The sequence below is a fragment of the Lolium rigidum genome, chromosome 7 (assembly GCF_022539505.1).
Source record: "Lolium rigidum isolate FL_2022 chromosome 7, APGP_CSIRO_Lrig_0.1, whole genome shotgun sequence".
Taxonomy (NCBI): domain Eukaryota; kingdom Viridiplantae; phylum Streptophyta; class Magnoliopsida; order Poales; family Poaceae; genus Lolium; species Lolium rigidum.
In genome coordinates, this window is record NC_061514.1 from 143,040,102 (window position 1) to 143,056,706 (window position 16,605).

Consider the following 16,605-nt stretch of genomic DNA (forward strand, 5'->3'; position numbering starts at 1 on the left):
TCTTTAGAGCTCTATACACCGTCCAAGTCGGTGCCTAGCAGGCACCGCACACCCCGTTGCGGGTGTTGGCTTGTTTTCCCTTTTTTATTGTTCATATTTTCTTTTCAGTTTTATTTTTTCTAGTCTTATCTATTTCTTTTTTATTTCTTTTTAACTTTCTAGATTTGAAAAATATCAAAATTCAAAAAAATTAGGATTCGAAAATTGTCAAATATGGAAAGATTTAAATTTGAAAAATATTCAAATCCGAAAATGTGTATACTTTAAACAACTTCAAAATTTTGGAAAATTACTTTTTAAAATTTTAAAGAATGTTCAAATTTAGAATATGTTCATATTCAAAAAAGTTGCAAATTTTGGAAAAAAAAAGCAAAAAAAATGTTTAGAGCTAAAAAAATGATAGCTTTTTTCAAAAAATTTAGTCGAATTAACAAGCAAAAAATTTTGGAAAAGAAAAAAAGAAAAAGAAGAAAAACAAAATGAGAAAAATGAAAATTAGAAAGAAAACAAGGCACTGGGCTGGCCCAACATAGTGCCTTGGTCCTTGGATGTGCAGTCGGTGGCCGACCCTGGTGGCCTGGTCGTGAATAGCATCGCCCCTCTATGCAGGGGTGCACGCCCTATAACCAGGCAGCTCCCGCACACCCCACAACACAATGGACTTGGCCCATTTAGCGATCGCAGTTACGTTCGCTTTTTGAATCTTAACTTTTCTAAAAATTGAATAATTTTGAAATTTCAACAAATTTTGCGTATGAATATTTTTTTCAAACTGAAGTTTTTTGAATCTGAACAATTTTGAATGGAATAATTTTATATTTGAACAACGTTTAGATTATATATATTTCAGATTTTAATAATTTTCAAATTTAAATATTTTCTTGAACATTTTTCTAATTTGAACGTTTTTCAAAAAAAAATGAACAATTTAAAAAAATTAGTTTTAAACAGAAACGATGAAACGAAAAAAATTAAAAAATAAACATGGAAAAAATAAAAAAGGAAACAAAAAAGAAACGGATAAGAAAAGGAAAAATGAAAGAAGTAGGAAAAAAATTCGCCTAACCGGGCTGGCCCATACCGCGCTGGTTGATAACATTTAGTCCTGCTTTATACTATTGAGAAAAAAAGAATCGCACGCTAGAGTCCGGAACGATCTGAGGCGCGAGCCCTCATCGGTTATCAGGGCTCGAGCCGCGCCGCAACCATCACCGCTCTCCGCTGGCGCTGGGTTATCTCGTCTTCATCTTCGTCCTCCCACCGTCCCACGTTATCGCAGCATGATTCATGAAGAACCGCGAAGAGCGCGTCGTAGCGCGGAAGGACTTGACCGCCGCATGCGCACGTCGGTCTCAGATTTTCCGATACGGTCGGAGGTTGCTGTGCGAAAATGAAGCTGTCAGGCCTGTCACGCGTCGGTGCGGGCTAATTTTTCAGGCTAATAAAACCGCCACTACTGCTCTGCTACCTCCTAATGATGCTGCCTGTTTGGCGCCATCTCTGCCCCAGTCGACTTGCTACTGCTTGCTAGGCTGTGGTAGTGAGTGGTTGCTCTTCCCGCTGGTCGCTGCACGTACGGTGGTGACGTGACGCGCTGCCAAATTCCGTTTCATACGCACGTTGGCCTGTCACTCTCCATCCCTACCTCAAATCATTCTGCATCTCTCTTTCCTTGAATCATCTGTGAAAAGGCTCCATCCTCGATGAGACGATGGCACATGAACTCGCATGAGGGATACGCGATGGTCTTATAATCTCTATGTAATTGTGCGAGTGGAATGCAGTGAATGCAAGACAGTAGGATGCAATTGGTAGGGAAACTATACTCTGCTTTTAGTACGTTCTTCCAAGTAGGCTGTGCTTGAGATTCAGTTCGTCCAACAACAAAATGGATACCCACGTACTAATGATAAATTATACCATTTATACATAAAGTAGTAGCAGCATTATTCTGCACAGATTCAAAACAGGCTAATAAAGGAAATTGATAATTATACACTATACCGTACGTGATTGCTACTCTACAAGATTACTCCTGCAAACGATCGATCGCACCGGCCGATCCACCTGTCGCTCGCTCTGAACGTCGCCGTACTCTCCTTACGAACGAACCCCGATATACCGGCGAGGGAGCCTACACGTCGACGGTGCAGTACGAAGGCTGCGTGAACTTGAGCGAGACCATTGTCCCGTTTCTCCCGCCGCCGGCGGTGGCGGCGCTCATGGAGAAGGCGCCGCCGGCGTTGCCGCCGGTGGCGGAGAGCAGCGCGGGGCAGTTGACGAAGATGTGGTACCCGCCGGAGACCCAGCTGCCGACCTTCCACTTGACGCGCCCGTCCACCTTCACGTGCAGCAGCACGTACCCGGCGCCGATGTCCTGCTTCATGGCGTCCGCCACGTACGGCGCCACGGGCACCGAGTCGCCAGACATCACCGGCGACCACACCGACTGGTCCTTGTGCCCCTGGTAGATCGCCGGCAGGGACACCGGTATTGTGACCGGCTCGTCGCGGTACGTGGTGAAGGCGTGCAGGGTCTTGTAGTAGATGCCCACGCGGTCGTTCGGGTTCCGGGACGCGATCGTCACCTGTGTGTCACTCAAATTGGAGCAAATAAACACTTGCTTGTTCAGACGTGCAAATACTTCAGAAGTTCAGACACGATGTGCCGAAATTGTACTACTCTCGTGACAAAATTGGATATGTTCTACTCAAACTGATGTTCCTGGTCTAGGAAAGAGATACCCTCTCTGTCCATATTATGGCCAGAAAAGCTAAGCTAGTGTTTTGGCCAGATTACATTTGCAGCAAACAGTGGCCAAGTAAAAACGTTGAGACGACGGGAAAACCTGGACGTCGAGGGAGATAGACGGGTCGGCGAGGTCGATGGAGCGGAGCTGGATGTCCTGGAGGTAGAAGGACGGCTTGGAGGGGTGCAGGGCGAGGTAGATGACGAGCACGACGAAGCCGACCACGACGGCGAGCGTGAGGATGCAGGCGGCGATGGAGCCGCAGCACCGCCGGAGGATCCAGTCGTGGTGCTCCTTGCCCTTGCTCATGGCGACGGCTGATCAGCTGGCTTACTGGCACAGAGAGTGAGAGCTCGCTAGCTACAAGGAGTGTGTGTGATGACTGATGAGCATGTGAGTCGATGGAAAGCTCGATGTGAGTGGGAGTGGCTGCCCTTATAATAAAAGTCCCGAGTAGATTAAAAGAGGTGGTGTGGTGTGGCGCATGTTTGAAAAGGCTAATTCTTTTGGGGTTAGGGGAGGTGGCGAAAGCTACAGCTCAACCCACGAAGATTCTTCGGCTTCTTCCTGGGCCCCGGTGGCATGGAGCTTACCTATCTCTATCTGCTCCACCAGCTGCTTAATTTGAGATCGCTGTGAAGTGCTGCAAGTGCACGAGTCTCTGGCGACTGGTGCTTCCGATTCACTCCAATCTCAGGTGATCAGCTGGTGCCGGTTCCTTCGCTCGTACTACCATTGACCGAGGATATGACTTCATCGTCTGACTTGCATTTGTTCAGTTAATCAATCATTGACGTCTGTTCGGCTAAACGTTTCGAGCATCTTCAGCCATATTCTCTAAAGCGTTCTCCTAAGAGATTTGGGACGTTATGGAGTTTGACCCCTAGCAGCGTGTCCCAAAGTCTATTTTCATCCACGGTGTCTCCGGCGTCCCGAGCTCATCCCCGCTACACATGGAATATTGCAGGGACGCTGTACAGAACGCGTGGGTTCCTACCTGCCATCGGCCATAACCGATACCGTTGCTTCGTGCCTTTCTTTCGCGCCGCGCGTCCTCTCCTTTGCCTCCCAGCCCCGCACCGCCACTCAAATTGTCGGCCACCACCGATGCAATACTTTGGCTGCGTTGGACTCCGCCGCGACGCCTGCCTCCCTCGCCTCCCTTTTCATTGCCGGCGGTTTTCCTGCTCTAGCCAGAACGTGGTGACCACTCCCACGCTTCGCCACGCGCTGAAGGTGCCGATTGTTAGTCTAGTAGGTGCCGTCTGTCGATGTTTGTTCTCCCCATTGCCGCATCGGATTTCTAACTATTTGATTTGGCGCGTAGACATGGATAGCGACGACGGCATGATCCAACAAATGCTTGCTGACGATGCTGCATGTGACGACAATGTTCGCAAGCACTTGGCGATCATCCCTTGCCTTCAAAAAATGCTTGATGAAGCCGATGAGAAGAAGAAGAAGAGGCCGCGCTGTGGAGGTTCAAGGCCGGGAAGATAAAAGTCGAAACCCAGGAAGAGGTTGGAGGGTCATACTATGTTGTACAACGACTACTTCTCTGACACTGCAACACATGCCGACAATTTTCGACGGCGTTATAGGATGAGCAAGGACTTGTTCATGGAAATCCTTCATAGCGTGAGAGAGTTCGACCCCAACTTCAGGCTGAAGCACGAGGCCGTTGGCACGACTGGCTTCTCTCGATCTAGAAATGCAACACGCCATGAGGATGCTTGCATATGGAGCACCTGCCGATGCACAGGACGACTACCTTCGCATGAGTGAGCCCACTCCCATTGAGTACATGTACAAATTTTGTTGAGCTGTGGTGGGAAAGTTTGGCCCATACTTTTTGAGATGGCCAATTGAAGCACATAGTGCTAGGATCATGCCACAAAATGCAGCGAGAGAATTCCATGAAATGGTTGGAAGTATCAATTTATGCATTGGTCATGGAAGCTTGGCAAGGTTTGTACAAAGAGCGTCATGGATATTGCAGTGCGGTTCTTGAAGATGTGGCGGATTATGGCATATGGATTTGGCATTATTTCTTTGACATGACGGGATTGCACAATGATATCAACGTGCTGCAACACTCTCCGGTGTTTTCAAAACTTGTGGAAGGTCATGCCCCACCATGAAACTATGAGATCAATGACAATCAATATACCAAAGGCTACAATCTAGCCGATGGTATCTATTCAACATGGGCAATATTTTTCAAGATAATCCCCGCGCCAACGGGTCAGAAGAATTGCCACTTTGCTGAGCGCAAGGAGAGCTGCCGGAAGGATGTTGAGCGGGACTTGGTGTGCTTCAAGCTCAATTTTCTATTGTTCGGTATCCTGCTCTTCCCTAGTCCCACGCCCAACCGTGGGAGGTGATGCAACCTTGTGTGATAATGCACAACATGATCATCGAGAATGACCGTAAAACTCGAGCTAGGCAGGTTGGTCCCTACGAGTGTCAGTGACCTCTTGTGAAGGTTGATCATCAGGTGCCCCCAGAATTTGTTGATTTCCTCGTCATGTATACGGAAATCCGTGATAGCAACATTCATGCTCAGCTGCAATATGATCTCGCGGAGCATCTATGGAGGCTCAAAGGAGAGGCATCAACTACCCCGACGCCTTGATCTAGCCAAACTTATATTTGTTTGCTTTGTTTTTTGTTATCGTTTAATTTGAAAATAATATTTCCAAACATATCTATTGATGTTTAAATAAAATCCAAAAGAAAACTTGGGGGATGCTTTTGGGGGACACAGCTGACGCGCCCCAAAAGTGGCAACTAACGGCGACGTCCCCAAGACGCTCAATCCGACGTTCATTCCAAACACAGTTTGGGGGAGATGACTGGAGATGCTCTAAAGTTGTGCAAATAAACAGAGAGACATGAACATTTGATTGCCTTCTTTTTTAGCTTACAGCATAATGCCGGCACTGCTATGGGCCACTGTTTGTAGGCACACGAAATTTTCGTATTGGGAGGGGTTGCCACACCAATGTGCCTTACAAGTTTTTAGGGGTTGAGTCAAATTCATAAAACTCAAACGAAGATGACGTTTTTCATTCAAATTTAGATAAATCTTGCAAGTTTGAACAAAAATGGATGAAAACTAAAACTAAATGATAAGCTAGATAAATAAGTAGTTATTGCCAACAAGGTGGTTGACGTGGCCGTTGTTCCACTCCGACTAGGCCTCGCCGAGGCCCCTCGTCGCCGTTGTAGGATGTCCAAAGCGCGTTGCCATCCTCGCCCCTCCATCACTAGAGCCGAGCAAAACTTGCCATAGTAGAGAGTTTGTTGTAGTAGAAAAATATAAAGATATTGCGCTAAGACTCCAAAGGACCAGCGCACCAGAGCATCAACCATAGCTAAGGATGAGACCCGTAGATAAAAAAAAGCCAAAAAAAAAATACACCAACGAACACGAAAACCGACTGGATCTCAGGAGATCCGCGGGACACATAACTCCACACGTCCTCCGACAGTGCTAAATGTACCACCGAAACGAAGATAGGGCACGAAGGACCATACCCTAACTTCAAGATATAGTCGATGCTTCACCATCTCGAAGGACCCTCCCATTGGTGAGTGGCCGTGGTCTGCGACGCCTCCAATAACCCATGGCCACAAGAGGCGGAGCGGACCCACGACATCGCTGCAGCGAGGGTGAGACCCTAGGTGGGTTCTAGACTTCTAGTATCGCCTTACGTTATTACGTAGCCTGTCTTTCTCCTCCTCACGTACGGGCGGCTATTTTCTTTGCTCGCGAAATACTCAGACGAACGGGTGTGGGATGGATGGCGGCATGGTCGGTCGCACGCATGGCGGGGACGGGCCAGATCAGGCTCGGCAATCGGCACAGCGCCAGAGAAATCTTCGGATCGAGATTTCTCCTATCCCTACCTTCTCCCCCCCATCCCACCGCAACCTAGAACAGCGCGGCACACAATAATTCCGATCATGCAGGTGCCCGCTCTCCCATGGCCGCCCGTGCCGGTGCCGGGGCCGGTGGACGCGCGCACGTAGTGGGAGAGGTTGGTGGCGCGTAGCACGCGAGCGTCGACGACGGTTCCGACGTCGCCTCACGCAACACGGCAAGAAAGTCCCCGAATCGGCTGAAACAAACGCGCGTGGCGCCGGGCAACATTCCGGCCGGGAGCGTGCGTGCGTTCGGCCGGCGCCCTCCCTCCGTTCATTATCTCCCCCACCCCCACCGGCCCTATGGCACCATGTGCCCGTGTTTTAAACAACCACGCGACCTTGCCCAACCCCTTACCTAATCAACTCTATCAAAATTTGATTACAAGGATCAAAGGCGTGTAGGAGTGCTACTACGTACGCAGCATTGGTACATGACAGATCATCGCCGTCTCTCCCAAAAGTCTCTTAGATCCCGAGCTATTGTGCTCCTTTATTTAGCAAATTATCAGAAAACTATATTTCTGGTTTCAAAAAAATCTGAAAATAATACGCTTTGCTAAATTCTTGGTTACGTTAGGTCTCGATCAAGTTTTTTTCCTTTCATTTTTCTTCTTGCGTTGAACTCTTCCTCCGTGGATCTGTGCATTGTAATTCACATCCTGATGGGTTGTTGTTTATGGGCAAGTATTATCGTTTATGAGAATGTGTTTTTTATATAATATGTTGTTGTTCATAATTATAATGTTTATAATGTTTTGTTTTTATAAATTATGGTTACATGCTATTATTTACGACGATTTTTTGGTTAATTTGCTGTGTTATAAGCGCATATATTTTTATGTGCGGGTACCTATTTACCCTGCTAGGTAACGGTATGGGAAAAGCTTATACCCATTGACGGATATGGATATGGGTGACGGGTAAGACTGAGAGTAACGGTTATGGATATGGGGTGGCTCGACCCCTAGCCATACATGTGGGTGTCATCCCTAACTGTAGCTTGTAGGGTTTATTTTTATTTTTATGTTGAGTCGTTGGAGTAAGATAATGTTTAGGGGAGGTTTGCTTGTATTTTTACTCGACTTTTTTCATCCATTTTTCACCTAGGTGTGGATACATCATTAGGCTTTCGTTTTCTTATATTTTTTAGATTATTCATAGGAGTTTTTTTTATGTTCTCTATTCCTACAATCGCATATATGTGTAATAGAAAACTCATGGTAGTTTTTTAAGTGCAATTGCATGTATATGGGCAATTGCACATATATCTGCAACTGGGAACCAACCGACCCCCCCTTTGTAGTGAAATTATATAAAGATATGCAATTGCATTTATGTGTGCAATTGTATACGTGTGTGTAATTTAAATGCATCTTCACATTTTTATGTGTGTTGTATTTGTTCACTAGAAAAATCCATGCATATTTTTTCTCATAGATGTACAATTGCATATGGATGTGTAATTGCATTATATTTGTAATTTGTAATTTTATTTTCCCATTGCATTCTTTCATCCCCTTTGTAAAAAAAAGACCTACTTAAAAATGTGATCCAAATAAAAACCTGCTCGGTTGATCACGACGGGGTGCTATAATTTCGCAATTGGACGAGCACTAGGCGCTTACAAATTAAAATTAGGTGTAGTCATTGATGTTCTTCCTCCGTTCCATAATTCTTGTTGTGATTTTAACTGCAGTTTGAACTGAAACCACGACAAGAATTATTGAATGGAGGGTGTATCCAACAAACATGAAAATTTGCAACGGTAAATTAAATAAATATCTACACATACATGATAACTCAGATAAGTTTTAGAGTTCTGAAAATAAGCACCATTCATTTTTTTTGAAAGCATTCATTATACTTATATTCATATATTTAACATTTGTGTAATTAAAATACAAAGATTTTTTAAAGTTTTCTAGGACAGTTCATCGGGTACAACCAAATTTTTTTTTTCAATTTCTTATAACTTGTCCTTTTTTTGAATTCAAAAAAAATGGAGCACTGAAGCTCGGGACCAGAAATCCCTTCTTGTCGTCTCTCATTCTTTAATGTATCATCCCCTTTTCCCTTTTCAAATCGCATGCCCTTTGATCGGCATCGATGGATATACTTCTGTTGCTCAAAAGTTGAGGTTAAGGAAATCAATAAATGTTTAATGTATCCCCTTTTCCCTTTTCCTTTGATCGGCATCGATGAATAATATACTTCTGTAGATCAAAAGCTGTAGTCAAGGAAATCAATAAATGGAAACAAGCAGAATGCCTGTTGGATAACGTTGTCGCATAGCAGTGCATACGGCGCACTTGTTATATTTCCTTTCGAATTTTGGTTTTCGGATAGAAAGGCGTTGAAGCAAAAGCTGTGGAGGGAGACGCTTTGGGATCGCTAGATTCACTTCTGAACCACCATGGCCGTGAGAGGCCGCATCTTTGCGAGAAAGGCAGAATTCGCTTGGTAAATGTCATGCGCCGAAAAGAAGTAGGGAAATGCCTCGTCTATCTCTTCCATAAAAAGTGAGACAAAAGGCGGGCACCAAAAGGAAGCTGCCGCACCAGGGCGGTGTCCCTTTTAACTTACCCTGGAAGTAAACATTTCCATGTAGATCCGCCCTGGTTAGTGACGCACCAAATCACTCTGAAGTAATCAGGCATAACAATTGCATAAGATGGAACTGAATGTCAGCTAGTTCCTAAATAAGACTGGACAGAATGATAAGGCACAATGCTGCACATCCAAGTTCAGCTGTTGAGGCATCACACACAGTCTTGCAGGCACGATTTACATGACTACGTATTACATAACATGCTGTACATAATATACCTTCTCTATATACGGCTAACGGTATTTCCTAGCTAACTATAGCACTCTGGTGACTGTCAGCATAGTTCAGACATTCAGAGGCTCGCTCTCCTTACCGCCAGGCCATTCTCGAACCGTCACGTACCGTGCAGTACTGCAGTCTTCTTTCTTCCGTTTGGTGGTAGTACTCCTACGTACATTATTTGCACGCGCGGGCCCAAAAGACGGAAAGTCAGACCCATAGTATTTTTTTTTGGGAGCAAACTCTACAGATGTGTTTTTGTTTAAAGGCCCTATGGACATGTTTGGTTCACTAGACCTCTAATTTTGCTGATGTAAACTCAGACGCAATGTGATAACATTGCTAATGCAAGCAAGAATAAGGGCATGCCCATTGCACTACCCTAGAGGTACTGCCTCACAACTTTAGTTAGGTTTGGGTGATCCAAAATAGGTTCGGATGAGGAGGTAGCCTCTTCATCAAGAGGCAGCCTCTTCAGCTATAAAGTGAAAACAGAGTGAAAATGTGAGAGAGAAAGAGAAAAACCAAATCAGTTTTTGAGAGAAAGATATATTAATGGGACATAACATGGCATGCATATGTCAAAAGTTTTATCCAAACCTAGTTGGACAGCTGCCTCCATTGCTCATGCCCTAAGTTTCCCCGGATCCTCGCCCACCTCGCCAATGTGGGTCTCATCACGGTGTTTACGAGGCAGAGAATCTTCTAGCCGCTGCTCTTTTGGGGTGGTGGATGTTGTTATTTTGATGCGTCTTGGTTTGCTAGTTTCTTCTCCAATGGACAAGGTTCAACTAGCTTGCTTCGGCTTTGTCGTGGTGTCAGCGCGGTCATGGACTCTCTGGATTTGTCTGGCCGAATCTAAGGCAGTCGTCTGTTTCATCGCTTTGTTCTCCAGGGCGGCGATCTGTCTCTCAGAACTCCAAAACTGTTTTTTTTCTTGGATGTCTTGGAGTTAATACATGGTTTTTATTTGAACTTTTCTCTGTTTTCCTGAGATTTCCTAATAAATGAAAATCATTTTCATTTTCTCTCCTAAACCACATGAGCTGAAAGCCCAGCTGTCAAACCAGTAAACCAATGTAGCGTCCACCTTCAACTCCAGCGAGCCAAGGCCGTATCCTTTTGTTTTCTATGTACTCAAACTCCTTCGTTGGCCCAGAATCTAGAGCCAGGTGTACGAAAGTTCATTCCTCTCTACTGGGCCTCGCATCTGCCAGCACATGGGCTCGCTTACAAGCTTGTATCCCTTGACTATCGAGACGATTCATTTAGTTATCATCAAAGAGCTCTCTCACTGTCCCAACTTTATTTTAAAAAAAAAGAGCTCAAAAAAGTTATCCCTAAAACACATTATTACTCCCTCTATTTTGTTCCATAATTTTCATAAACAAACCTAATTTAAGTTCGATCAAAAAATATATCAACCTCTAGAAAAGTTATAATTTTGCGTGCTATAAAGAGTTAACGGTGCAGATGTTGACACTTTTCTTCTTCAATAATTCAGATAAACCTATAGAAGTTTGAGTTGGAACAAAACTAGAACACCAATTATTTTGAAACAAACCGATTATTTTTGAGAAAGATTTTTTTCCCTCCGCTCTTCTCGTGACGCGTGTCATGCGTGATAGAGTGCCAACATAGATTCTTTGAAATTTTCTCTTGCGAAGTGGGATACGGGTGCATGTTGTATGTGCATTTTTTTGGAATTGATGATTCAAGAGTAAATAGCTTTCGAACCGCTTATTTAAATTGCGAATAATTTTTGTTATATTGCTAGTGTCAATATCATCAAAAATAGATCACATGTCAACAGGAATGATATAATTTTTGTGATATATAATTGAGATTATTCGACCAAATTTGTGGCTAGATTTTTTCTTAAACAACATGCACGGGGGCAACTGGTTAGGCCCTCCATCAACGTCCCCACATATCCCGAGTGGTGAGTGCCACATGTGTTGGTAAGAGATGACAGAGGGGATTACTTTTCGGGTTCTTATTGTTGCCACGAGAGAACACATATGATGGTTTGAGCTTCCGGGGCATCACTATTTGTCATGAAACTATTATAGTTGGTGGATCTGCTTGAGCATGTGTTAGGTTATTTATTGTGCGGTGTAGCCCATGGATTTTAATTTTTCCTCACGAAATACCTTTTTCTTTTCTTTTTGAGGCAACTGACAAGCGCTAGAAAAGTAAGAGAGAAGAACATCTACCAAAAAGCAAAGACTTCCAAGGAGGAGATATGAAGAGAGATGACCCATAAGTTTTTCGTCCTTGTCATTTCACGGCAAGTAATATTTTGGGCCGTCAAGAATAATTACATATGACGGTCTAAGCTTAGGTATCATTGTTCTTTTTGTCGTGGCCCTACCATGCATGGTTGGTGGCTCTCCTCAAGCTTGTGCCAATGCATGTTGGAGAAGTATGACTGAAAAGCACTCTAAAACTTTGGCATCCATATAGCTAGCAACCACGAGAAAAGGCATGAGAAAAGGACGATGGAAGCTAGAGGCTTCTACTACATGCTACAGTTCCATGGTAGTATCCCAAAGAGCTCTATCCAAAAAGGAAAAATCAGATCCACAGAAAGAAGAAGAGCTTTCCGGAAGGAAAAATACTGTGGGGGAAATAAAAATTTTGGGTGCAAAAAAGGCGAAGGAAGCGCCGTGCCAAGTCACCCGCCACCACACATCAAAGATTTCCCAAGGCCCACCGGGCCAAGTGTCGCCATTCCAACGGTCCTGACCTCTGTCGTCCCTCACGTGGGCCGAGCGCCGCCCGAGCCGGACCAAAATCTCGCCGTCCCTTCCGCCGGCCGGACGCCACCGTCTTCTTCTTCTTCTTCTTCTTCTTCGCCCCCGCACACCGTCTCCGGCCTCGCCACTGTCCCGCGCGCCTCCAGAACCGACCGCCGATCCCAAACCCCGCTCCCGGTGCATGGGCGCGAAGAACAAGAACCCGCAGCCGACCACCGGCGCCGGCCGCGACGGCGGCGCGTTCGCCTTCATCTCCAAGGGCTGGCGGGAGGCGCGGGACACGGCGACCGCCGACCTGTCCCTGATGCGGGCGCGCGCCGACCGCGAGCTGGACCACGTGCGGAGGCGGATCCAGCCCAAGATTACGGAGCTCAGGAACCACTGCTCGCTCGAGGGGTGGCCGCCCAGGGCCGGCGCCAGCCTCCGCGTCGACCTCGCGGCGATCCGGAACGCCGTCGTGGCCGACGGGCGAGGCGGGGGCGAGTGGCCGTGGAAGGGCGGCAGCGGCAAGCGGAGGGCGGAGTGGGGCGTGGCCACGTTTGTACGGGGCGGGCTCAAGGAGTGTGAGCTGGCTGCGACCATACGGAGCGGGCTCAAGGAGCTCGAGCGCCGGAGCCTGTCGAGTGAGATGTTCGGTGGGTTCAGGGGACGCGGCGAGTTTCTGGAGAAGCTGAAGCTGAGCTTGGTAAATTCGACTATACTATAGCCTTTAATACTGAAACCGATGATGCACTCCTACAGTTTTATTTATTTATTTATTTATTTCAACCATAGGCTTCCGAAATTTAGTTTCTCAGGACTTTTCTTAATAATTTAGTTATTTTTCTTATCTGGGAGAAGTATGACCGAAAATCACTCTAAAACTTTGGCATCCATATAGCAAACGGAAATTAGAGGTTTTCTTTCTCTGCACTAATTTTTTACTGTACATGTTACAGTACATTCCAGCAGAACTGAAGGTTGCAGTAGTTAGAGAATTTTTTGTCGCTTTTGCTGGCATTGCATTTCATACGATAATTTCTCTATACAACCAAACCTTGTTATTAAAAAAATTAGATCATGTTTCTAAAAAAATGCTAAAATTAGCATTTTCAAATTTGAACTTTGTATACAGCCAACTATGTGCAATAGTAAAATAAAAGTAACACCTAAGTGTATAATGTCATTGTACTCGTATGAGCGGTGCTGTCTATTGAAGTTCTCATTTGTGTTACTCATTTCCTTGCAGAAATTGCTGAACAAAGAGTCTCGCGAGCAAAAGGTAATGCCATGGAAATAATGCTTAAGCTTAAATGCACAATCTGTTTTATGCAGTGCAAATTTTGTCAACAGAATGCTTTGTATACGTTTTCCTATTGTCAATTTCAGTGCAATTTTCATTTGCCCTGTAGTGTATTGTGACCAAAGCAAGTCCATTAAGGCATCAATATAGATCTGTATAATTTTGCAAACTACAACTTTTGGCACACTAAAAACATAGCCTGTGGGAAAAAATTAATCCAATACAAAGGATTTGATGCTTATGATTATGAAGCAAAATAGCCATACCCAGCTTGCTACTTTTAGATGGCATGACAGTTCCATTTTGCATTTAAAATCCTCAAATTCATAGGCAGTCAGTTTGTCGTTCCTGGGTACCACTGGCTGGTATGTTCTCACGGTAATCCTTTTGCTGCAAAGGCATTTGATTTCACTCGTGATGCAGTCTCTGCTTGCTTTTTCATTCGATTATTCATTGTTTAAGGTGCATTTTCTCTAAACTGATTCTGGAATGTAAAGCAGGAAGTTCCCCCGCTGGATCTAATGGAAATTCTGGCATATCTAGTCCGGCAGTCTGGACCATTTTTGGATCAACTTGGTGTACGAAGAGGTATAAAATGTTACTGTTGGTCTCTGCTCCTCCAACTCTTGGTTCTTTTGTGGTGACATTTCTTCATTTGTTAATTCCTAGCTACTAATATTGTGTTACAGATCAATGTGAAAAGCTAGTGGAGACGTTGTACAGTAAACGGGATGGCCGGCTCATGTATCCGTCTCTTTCAGCAGATAGTTCCTTAACTGGGAACGAGAACACAACTGATGATCTTGATCTAAGAATAGCTAGGGTGCTAGAAAGCACTGGCTATCACACAGACGAAGGTTTTCGGAAAGATCCTACAAACTTGAGAATCTCAGACAACAGACGACATCTTGCAGTTTTCACCACAGCAAGCCTTCCATGGATGACGGGGACAGCAATCAATCCATTGTTCCGTGCTGCTTATCTGGCAAGAAGTACTATGCAAAAAGTGACACTGGTTGTTCCTTGGCTTTGTAAGTCAGACCAACAACTAGTTTATCCGAATAACATCACCTTTAATTCACCAGAAGAGCAAGAAACCTATATAAGGGACTGGCTACAGGAAAGACTTGGCTTTGAAGCAAATTTTAAGATATCATTTTATCCTGGCAAGGTAAACATCCAACATGTATCATCCCAAGGTTTAAGTCTCCAGTTCATACTTTATTCTCTGTTTCTACCAAAAGATTTTCATTGTTCGTTATCTTCCACAGTTCTCAGAAGAACGGCGCAGCATTATTCCTATAGGGGATACCTCACAGTTTATTTCCTCCAAAGAAGCTGATATAGCAATTTTGGAAGAACCAGAGCATCTTAACTGGTATCATCATGGGAAGCGCTGGACAGATAAGTTTAATCATGTCATTGGCGTAGTTCATACAAATTACCTAGAGTATATCAAGAGAGAGAAGAATGGTGCCCTTCAAGCTTTCCTTGTTAAACATATCAACAATTGGGTGACAAGGGCATACTGCCACAAGGTACATTTTGTTTAGGTCAGCTTTTGTTTTAAAGTTCAGGTCGCCATAGTAGTGTAGCTAATAATGGCGCCTTTAGGTTTTACGTCTGTCGGGAGCAACTCAGGATCTTCCCAGGTCCATTATTTGCAACGTTCATGGTGTGAACCCGAAGTTCCTCAATGTTGGCGAAAAAGTAGCAGCTGATATGGAGCGTGGGCAGAAGGCCTTTACGAAGGGAGCATATTTTCTTGGGAAGATGGTTTGGGCTAAAGGTTATAAAGAACTTATTGATCTACTATCGGAACACAAAAATTGTCTGGAGGGCTTCAAGCTAGATGTGTATGGAAATGGTGAGGATTCACAGGCTGTCCAGGCTGCTGCTAGGAAGTTGGATTTGGGCATCAATTTTTTCAAGGGAAAGGACCATGCCCATGATTCACTCCATGGGTGAGACTAGAATCAAGCAAGCTGCTAAATGAATTCTCTTTCACTTTTTTCTATATTATGTTGAATACTGACACGGTGTTTATATTCCCTTGTTAAATTGTAGGTACAAGGTTTTCATCAATCCAAGTGTTAGTGATGTCCTATGCACAGCAACTGCTGAGGCTCTCGCAATGGGGAAATTTGTTGTCTGTCCCGATCATCCATCAAATGAGTTTTTCAAGTCATTTCCCAACTGCTTGACATATAAAGCTCCAGAGGAATTTGTTGCCAAAGTGAAAGAGGCCATGGCTAGCGAACCTCAACCTCTGACCCCTGAGCAAAGATACAGCTTATCATGGGAGGCAGCAACCAAGAGATTTATGGAGTACTCGGAGCTTGACAAAGTTCTGAAAGAGAGAAATGGTCACTGTGGACAAGGTGTAAAGAGAAACCGTGTGAGGAAGATACCTTTACTTCCTAAATTGTCGGACATCATGGATGGAGGACTGGCATTCGCTCATTACTGCCTAACTGGGAATGAGATCCTCCGATTGGCGACAGGAGCAATTCCTGGTACCCGGGACTATGATAAACAGCAGTGCATGGATTTGAATCTCTTACCTCCCCAAAATCAACACCTTGTATATGGCTTGTGATGTGAATCTGGTTGCACTTAACTAATGTATAGTTGAAGGAATTTCCTCCTTAGGTATGTGCATACCAAGTTTTATCCAATTCCTGTACTGCTGACTAGCGACTAGAGAGTAGAACCTGTACATATGTAGAATCTTATTAGGTTTGTCTTGTTTGTACTCTTTGCCTATAATCTTTTCCTTCTATTCCCCAAATAAGCAAGTTGCTTTAATAATGGATATTTCTACTAGCTTTGTATCTTTATATTTGGCTTCATCATCTGCCAATGGCATCTTTACTTGTTATGGATCATGCTAATACAAAGTACAATATATTCAGTAGAAGAACATATAGCCACAACAAAACCTATGAGCTATAGTGCGTAACTGTAGGAAGGGGAAAGGTGCATAGGATATTTTAGCTTGCTTCAACTAGCTAGAGTGATCATGTGAGAATAGAGATTAATTAAGTAGGTTATGGAA

The 16,605-nt window shown here is 44.5% G+C and overlaps 2 protein-coding genes across 2 annotated transcripts; one reads left to right on the forward strand and one right to left on the reverse strand.

Moving 5' to 3' along the window:
• Positions 1 to 1,887: 1,887 nt before the first annotated feature.
• On the reverse strand, positions 1,888 to 3,163 carry LOC124677840 (NDR1/HIN1-like protein 12). Its single transcript, XM_047213791.1, has 2 exons — positions 2,849 to 3,163; positions 1,888 to 2,587 (listed from the first exon to the last, which is right to left on the reverse strand). Exons 1-2 carry the CDS (start codon positions 3,056 to 3,058, stop codon positions 2,135 to 2,137), a joined length of 663 nt encoding a protein of 220 aa, XP_047069747.1. The 5' UTR covers positions 3,059 to 3,163; the 3' UTR covers positions 1,888 to 2,134.
• Positions 3,164 to 12,446: 9,283 nt separating this feature from the next.
• Positions 12,447 to 16,387, forward strand: LOC124672103 (digalactosyldiacylglycerol synthase 1, chloroplastic-like). Its single transcript, XM_047208389.1, has 7 exons — positions 12,447 to 12,950; positions 13,494 to 13,526; positions 14,048 to 14,135; positions 14,237 to 14,718; positions 14,819 to 15,085; positions 15,162 to 15,511; positions 15,615 to 16,387. Exons 1-7 carry the CDS (start codon positions 12,447 to 12,449, stop codon positions 16,144 to 16,146), a joined length of 2,256 nt encoding a protein of 751 aa, XP_047064345.1. The 3' UTR covers positions 16,147 to 16,387.
• Positions 16,388 to 16,605: the final 218 nt, after the last annotated feature.